Raw genomic sequence first — 8,327 nt, forward strand, 5'->3', positions numbered from 1 at the left:
TGCTCGAGCAGTCTCCCTCTTTTTCATCTTCCTTCTTCTTCGTTCCTTGGGACGAGATCCATGTAGCATGACTAACTACCATGACTAACGAGTCGGGCGAAGTGCCACCGTGGAATCTTGGCTAACCGAGCGGGAAAGTGGGTCCAATGAAACGCTTCCAACTCTAATATTTTGGCCTGTCAGAGGGTGATCCGGTGGCTCGGTTTTTCTCCCATTCGTCCTTTTTATTTTCGATTTCCCTTTCTTTTCGTTCGGAGTTTTTTTTTTCGTAATTGCTCTTTAATCTAGATTTCCTTCGCTCGAAACTTCCCTTCTGTTGGATTCTCGAGCTCATTTTCCTTACCCTGGTTCCCTTTTTCCCTCGAACGCTCGCCGAATCGAATTAATCTGGAGGGCGTTGCAGGATAGCCGAAATGGGGCTAACGATAAAAGCTACGTGTCGCACGGTTTTTCAAATGGTTTTTCAATTGGTTTCGAAACAGTTAACAACAGTTGGGAATTCTATTCGTATCGAGATTGTCAGATATTTGATAAACGACAACTGCCCGACAATTCTCCGTAAAAATCGTATGCAAAAGTTATCCGACCAATCCGCTCTTCAACTCGAATTTTCCAACTTAACCTCACCTCGAGCACTTTTTATTCTCTCGTACACGTCAAAACTTTGGAATATTATCAGACATCTATAATCTCCTCGTTCGGATTATAAAACTTTAGACACTTCCGAGTTCCATTCCACGAGCGTGAAAAATGAAATGGAAATTGAAAAATCGTCTCGTAATGAAATCTCTGCGAGGAGGATCCTATCGTTGCAAATAAGTTTCCGGTTTGGCCGTGACAACCGTTGGATCGCCAACTTCCCTATCGAAACTTGGAAAGTTCCCAGTGATGGACGGTCGGACGAAGATTGAACGAGAGATTCGCGGCTTCTGGGTCACTGGGACCGTATCATGATTCGAAGGTGAATGTTTTCACCCTCGGTTCACTGGTCATCGGTTGCTTGGGGGAAAATTAATTTTTCACAGCTGTCCGCCGGCCGATCACCGAAAAGTGTCGAAAAAGTACGCGAGATGGGGCGTCGATCGCGCACTCACCGATTTCATCGCTTTGGGAACGCGCGTTCTTACAGGTGGCACGAATATTTCATCGGGTTGTTCTCGGGCCGTTTCGATCCTTTGTGTTGGCTGCCGGCTATCGGGACGATTTGATTGCCCGGCGTAAATTAAACGGGCTGGTATCAAGGGAGTTGTTCAAATTCGACCGCCACGAGCTAGCCCCAGGCGTAAATTCTATTTGAACCTTTTCCGGATCGCGTTTCGCCCATTTGTACATCCTTGGAATTGTTGGGCAAATGGGTATGCAGGGTGTACCAAGTTTTTTTTTTTGCACGATTTTGCTAATTAATAATATTGCTACTAAATCATACATTATAGTTCTTTTTTTATAATTTGTCAACTTTTTTTTGGTAATAAAGATAAATTCAGAATTTATTAAATTTTCTTTCTTGTAAAACTTTCTCGTTTTTATTATCAAAATTGACTGTTATGAAAAAGAAAGCTTCAGCGCTTTTTCAACTCTCATTTCTTTATTTCTAAAAAAAAATGGTAAATATTTGTGGAAAATGAGAGAAAATATGCATTAATCAATCTCTAAATAGTTGTTTATTCCTGCGTAATGAAATAAAAATTTTTTTTTACGAAAATAATCCATTTCTTACAACTTTTTAATAAAACATTCATGAGTCCATGTTTATACGATATTTCTTCTTGTTTTTACACATGGAATATGCTGGCACCATTTTGCAGGGAAAAACCTGGTGCACCCTGTATAAAGCTAAAGCTTTGAGCGAAACTTCAATGGAATACGGTTATTATTTACCGTTGGCAGCTCTCTTGCTTTTGAATTTCGTTTCGTAGTGCGGTGGAACTTGTGTGTTAGGGGATTTTCAAGTTTTATGCGAGTTTATTTTACGTGGAAGTTATATCGCCCGAGAATTTAACTCGCCGATCGATGCGTCCTACACCGGTCTGATAAAAAATCATTTATACTACTCGTCGAAAACTTGAAATCAGTTTTCCGGAGGAATATTTGAAACGTTATTCTGCATTAATATGCATCGTGAAAATTTCAACGCATCACATTCTTATAAAATTATTATTCGAACAATAATACTTCTAAAATAATCGAAACTCTTGTTCTCTTAATATTTCGATCATTTCATCCGATAAATTAAACAGATCCTGAACAATCGTTCCAATTTAACCTCATCTTCCTTGATTTAATATTTCAAGCTAATTTTCAAAAGATGGTTCGAAGATTGGATGGAAAGATTCTCCTCTCTCCCAATCAGATTTAATATTTTTTAAGGAATAATAAGTTGACCCCGTTTCACGAATCGAGAAGCTATTATTGCCTCGATTGGAATTACCATTCCCGAAATCCTACATCGATTCCCAGATTTTTCGAGCGAGCGAGAGCCCGAGGGGAAGGTTTACCGTGGCGAATTGAATATTTAACTTGGCGAACTTCCTCTCGAGGAGCCCATCGCGTCGGGAGGCTTTAATCAGTCGGAATTCGATATTCCATTAAATTTGTAGACGCGTTGCGTTTCGAGGACGCGGCACCACGACGGCACAAAACGCACATGGCCGTGTTATGGACCGTAGAACCATCGAGTTCGCGCGATCGTTTCGTGAAATGATCGGTGACAATTTTTCTCGTGTCCGCGAGAACTCACTTTGCGCGGGAGCACATTCGTTCGTTCATAAATCGCTGGACACGATTACAATAAATAAATTATTTCTCGTGAATGAAGAAATGGCCCTCCATGTGTGTACGCCATTTTGATTCGTGGTTGAGAAGAGATTAAAAATTTCTTAATTCTTAATCTTCGTTACAAAATGCCCAATTATGATCGAAATCGCGAACTCGAGAGCCCGATCCATCCCCTTCCGATGATGCTTCGTAATGGATACGTACGCACGTTCTTGCTAATGCAGTATATTTTTCTTTTTTTCTTTTTTTTTTTTTATCTCGTATTCAAAACGTAACATCTTTCCAAACTTAACATCATAAATTAATAAATAAATATATATATTATTTATGTATATATATATATATATGTATATATGTATAATACGCTTAAGTTTGTATAAACGTGAAATCTCGTCTCTAAATATACCTCGGTGTGTGTGTGTGTGTGTGTTCGTAATGTGTTTCCTAACGGTAAAGGTCGCGTCTATTATTGCTTCAATTTACAATCTTCTTCTTCTCCTCCTTCTTCTTCTTCTTCTTCTTCTTCTTCTCCTCCTCCTTTTTTCCCTTCTTTTTATCTTCTTCTGAAAACGGTCCTCTTCACTCGACTTCAACGGGTTCAAGCAGGAAAAGAAAAAGGAACCGTTCAGTTTTTTTTTACGAATTCTAAACTTTGTGTCTTTTGCTCCCTTCGTGGTGTGTATTTTTATACTTATGCGCTTTTACTCGCGCGCGCGCGCATGTATATATATATATATATGTACGTATGTATGTATATATATATAAGTATCTGTAAGTGTGTGTACGGTTTATATAAAGGTATAAAGACAGAGAAAGAGAAAGAGAGAGAGAGAAAGGTAAAGAAACACAGACGGAAGGACAATGGGGGCGCGGATTTGACGATACCGCGCCACCTTCATTTTCCCGTCTCGTTTCTCGCTTATGTAAATCCTTGTGCTTGAGGTAGCCAACCGTTTCGCGAAAATCTTTTGCCTCGGCCTAAAATCGGCCTAAAAACGTGTGTATGTGTGTGTGTGTGTACGTGTGCGTGCGTGAACGAAAATAAACGGGCGATATGATTAAATATTTTTCAACCGGTTACCGATACGACTTCGTAAGAAGAAATGGCGACCATTGATGGACGTCATCGATTTTTTCGATGCAAAGAATTTTGAAAGAAAAAAAAAAAAGTATTTTATTCGTAAGAATAAATGACGACACCAGGATGAACGTCATCGATCTCTTCCACGATGCAAAGAATTTTGAAAGAAAAAAAAAAAGATATATACGCGCGAAGAAAGGTAAAAAAAAAAGTATTTTATTCGTAAGAAGAAATGACGACCATCGATGGACGTCATCGATCTCTTCCACGATGCAAAGAATTTTGAAAGAAAAAAAACAGGTATATACGCGTGAAAAAAGGTAAAAAAAAAGTATTTTATTCGTAAGAAGAAATGACGACCATCAATGGACGTCACCGATTTCTTCGATGCAAAGAATTTTCAAATAAAAAAAAAAAGGTATATACGCGTGAAGAAAGGTAAAAAAAAAGTATTTTATTCGTTCCATGGGAAATTTATGTTGGATAAAGAAAACGTAACCGGTTGTTTATATCAAAGCAAAAGGATGAATAGGGAGAGTGAAAGAGGATGGTGAAACAAAGAAAGGGGAGCAGATAGTGAGAGCAGAGTAGTGGGAAGAGTAATCTTGGGACGCTAGCCTAGGAGGGTTTAAACGGACTAACGAGACGCTGCTTTGATTTGATTTGTCACTACGTTTAAATGCGAAATGAACGCCCGCCTCGGAACACGGCGCCCAGCATTTGCACTGAACCAACGGAATCCGACGCAATCCGTGAAAATAAATACGTTCCCCGTAGCCCTTCCACCAGTTCCCACTCCCCCACGCCGTCCCCCCTCCGTGTAATACAACGGTGGCCACGTTTATGCGCCGTACAATTTACATTCCGAGTCAGATTGCGTTCCCCCAGCGAAAATGCATTCTGTTCTGTTCACCGGCGGCGCGACTATCTCTCGGAAGACATTTCATTTTGAACCTCGTCCACCACGAGTTCCAGTCCACCATTTGTCCCCCTCCCTCCCCTTCCCAGCTTTTACCCTCGGACGACGGACGAGTACCCTCCTCCTCCTCCTCCTCCTTCTCCTCCTCCTCTGCTCCCCGGTACGATTACAATACGCATTGTCGAATAATTTGAACCGACTTTACTCGTCCGCGAGCTTCGAAATGACAGAGGGAGACAGAGAGAGAGAGAGAGAGGGTTAAGAATCAAGTCAATCGGTTAGAATAAATCTCCTCTCTCTCCAGACAACGCACAGACAGATCTTTAACACCGGCTAATCCATTTTCCCCTGATCCGAATCTTCTGGATCCAGCGAGGGGAAGCAAAGCGTATCCCCTCGAACGAAGCCGACTCTCTCGTCGCACAGGGAGAGGGGAGGGTGGAGGCGTTGAATCCCTTTCCGGGGCTGGAAATTTCTCGCGACAGGAATCCTCGTTTCCCTCAAACGAACACCACGTGAGGCTTCTGCGGGAGCGGTGGCTCGTAGTCGTAATCGTAGTCGTAAGCGTAGTCGAGGGTACGACGGACGTTGGTTGTCGTCGGCGCGGTTGGAACAACGTTCTGCATCCTATACAGGGACAGCGCTTCCGGTGGCTCGTCGCCGTGGAGATCGGTCACGTCGGCGACCGCGTACACACCCTCTGCCTCCGTCTGCCCTGCCACCGGTGCGANGGCGTAGCGAGACCCATTTCAGGTACCTCGCGCTGTACAACACCCTCGCGGGTAGCTCCTTCAGACCCCGATTACCGTCCAACGAGATCCGTTCCAGGTTCACGTTGTCGGCGAAGGCGCGCGCGTGCACGCTAATGATGGTGCAATCGTTCAACTCGAGGCTTCTCAACTCGTAGAGATTGCGGAATCCGGCCGCGTCCAACGCTGCCAACGGGTTGCGACTCAGTATCAGGTCGGAGAGGACGTTGAGCCTGGCAAGAGCGGGTGTCGGCACGGACGTGAGATTGTTCCCGGACAGATCTAGGTGAAGGAGGTCCGGNTCGAAAGCGTCGTCACCGATATTCCTGATAACGTTGTTCGCAAGATCCAAGGAAACTAAGGAGGGCAACGAGGGCAACGAGTCCCTGTCGAGCTCCTGGATCAGATTGTCGGACAGATCCACGTTCTCCAGGCTTGGGGCCAGGGCCAAATTTTCGGTGGGGATCTCTAGCAGCGAGTTGCCCTTGAGGATCAAGGCGCGGATTTTGTGGAGATTCTTCAACAGTCCCTCCGGCAAACTGGTGATCGAGTTGTCGCTAAGATTCAACGTCTCCAACTCGCTCGTGGTTTTGAACGCTTGCTCGTCCATGTCGGATATATTGTTGCCTGCGAGGTTCAACTCTTTCAACGAGGCCAATCCTTGTAACGAGTTCTTGGTCAAGTTTCTTATCATGTTCCCGCTCACGTTCAACGTGGCCAAGTTCTTTTGGAAGACGAAATTGTCCGAGCCCAGCGTGTGGATCGCGTTCGACGTTAGATCGAGGGCCACCAGGTTACCGTAGAAGCTGAACGACAGGTGGATATTGGCCACGCGATTGTTGGACAGATCCAAGTGGGTGATCTCCGGGTTCAATTGGATCGGGACGACCTCGAGGCCGGCGTAAGCGCAGGAGGCGCGCAAGCTCTCGTCGTCGCAACGGCACTGGGTCGGGCAAAGGCCGCTCGCCGTCATCACTGACATCGCGACGGCCATCGCTATCGCGATTGCCACCGTCGTCGTCGCCGAGGGTCCACGCGATGCCATTCCATATGAACTCCTCCTTCGCTGGAACTGCCCTGCAATCATCAAAAAAAGGGGGAGATTTAATACAAGTACGAGCCAAAAAATTTTCTTCTCCTTCCTCTTTTATCGCTTTCGATCTACGCCTCATTTTTCAGAGAAATTGGATTGGGTAAGGGCGAGTTCGGTAAGTTCATTTAAATTACTGATTAAGGCCACCACGGTGTACGGTCCTGGCAGCGCTAAATAAAAGGAGAGGAGGGGAGGAAAAAAGTTCGCCCGGTGGAATATCTCTGGGCTCAATCAAGCCCTAACATGTTTGTATGTAATTGAAACGAGTGTTTGCCCAGGCTTCCATTGTCCTCTGGCGAAGCGCGGAGACTCGGCTGAACTTGTAATCACGGTAGACATCGTAAATTCGAAACGAGTCATTATTTTTCTTTCAGGCCTTTCCGGGGAACCAGCTCCCAACTCGTTAGACTTTCCCATTCAATAATTTCCACGTAATTTCCCTAAGTAGTCTCGCTAAGAGCTAGGCTATATTTTCGACTAATTAACGAGATGAAATAAAACTCAATATAATGTGAAAATCGTCTTTTTCTTTTTTTTTTTTAAGAGAAAGATAAATAAACGATCAGACGAGCGAGATAGATATTTATAGAAAAACAATTAAATTTTTTTCAATTATTTTGTATATATGCAGCAGATTTAATTAAGAAGAAGAGATTCAAGTACAACGAATTAAAGAAGATTTCCAATGGAAATTGTAGCAACAGCTGGATACGTTAAAAGAATATTTAAGATTTGTTAAAATACATGCTCGGTCATTTGCAGCACCTGTTGTTGGAGATAAGCGAACAGAAGTTGTTATAAAGCAAAAAAAAATGATAGTTTTTAACCGCTGAATATAATTTCCTAATGAGTGTCGCATATTACGTTACAGCTTGTGGATCGTGACATAATTATGCTCTTTTGATACGAATATTCAGAAAAAATACGTTGGAGAAAACGATAATACAAATGCTTTTGAAATAATATAAAAGGTAATTAAGAAATGTTACAAAAGCTGGAGAATAAGATAAAAAAGAAAAAAAAAGGAGACTCAAGTGATTTTAAACGTATAGAAAATATTATTCTTGTGAAATTGTGTCAGAGACATTATTCAATTTATTGTATTTATAATAACTTCTTTTGTATCGAAATGTACACCGTTGGTGAAATAAAATTATATGTGCTTTATGAGACGAAGAGATCGTGCTTCGTTCCTGTCTTGATTCAAATTACAATTGAAATTACGATTTATAAATTGCAAGAAGAATTTGTAAGAAAAACAGATAGAAATCGAGATTACGCGTAAGAATATGAGCAATCTTGGTACCATGATAAAATAGTATCGTAAGGTAAACGAAGGAAAATGGGATCGGCACAACGGTATCTTAATATTGATTACCATCAGCAAATCAATATCATGGTATGCACGTTTATAGAGTTATTAAATAATATATTAAGTACACATGCAACTTTTCCTCATAAATTTCATATTTTCATTATTATTCTGTACATTTTCCTTTCGTTGATATATTAATATCAACGAATATTTAAATATTTAAAGAATCTATTTAACTAAAAAAAAGAAAAGGAAAAAAAAGGGGGAAAAAAAAAAATACAAGTATTACAAGCCGGTTATAACCAACGCCACCGCCATTTTATCCATTCGAAACACGTCAAGCATCCTCAATATGCTAAACATCGAATCATTTTTTTTTTTTTTTTTTTTCCACC

General features: G+C 42.0%; 1 protein-coding gene across 1 annotated transcript in view; it reads right to left on the minus strand.

Moving 5' to 3' along the window:
• Positions 1-5,268: 5,268 nt before the first annotated feature.
• The window catches only part of LOC102672825 (leucine-rich repeat-containing G-protein coupled receptor 4-like), a 27,846-nt gene continuing 24,787 nt past the window's right edge, over positions 5,269-8,327 (minus strand). Inside the window, 2 exon segments of the mRNA XM_031512951.1 lie at positions 5,269-5,488; positions 5,490-6,601. Of these exon segments, the coding sequence (XP_031368811.1) occupies positions 5,276-5,488; positions 5,490-6,569 (1,293 nt within the window). The 5' untranslated portion in view covers positions 6,570-6,601 and the 3' untranslated portion in view covers positions 5,269-5,275.

Source organism: Apis dorsata, unplaced genomic scaffold, assembly GCF_000469605.1.
Source record: "Apis dorsata unplaced genomic scaffold, Apis dorsata 1.3 scaffold_37, whole genome shotgun sequence".
Lineage (NCBI taxonomy): Eukaryota > Metazoa > Arthropoda > Insecta > Hymenoptera > Apidae > Apis > Apis dorsata.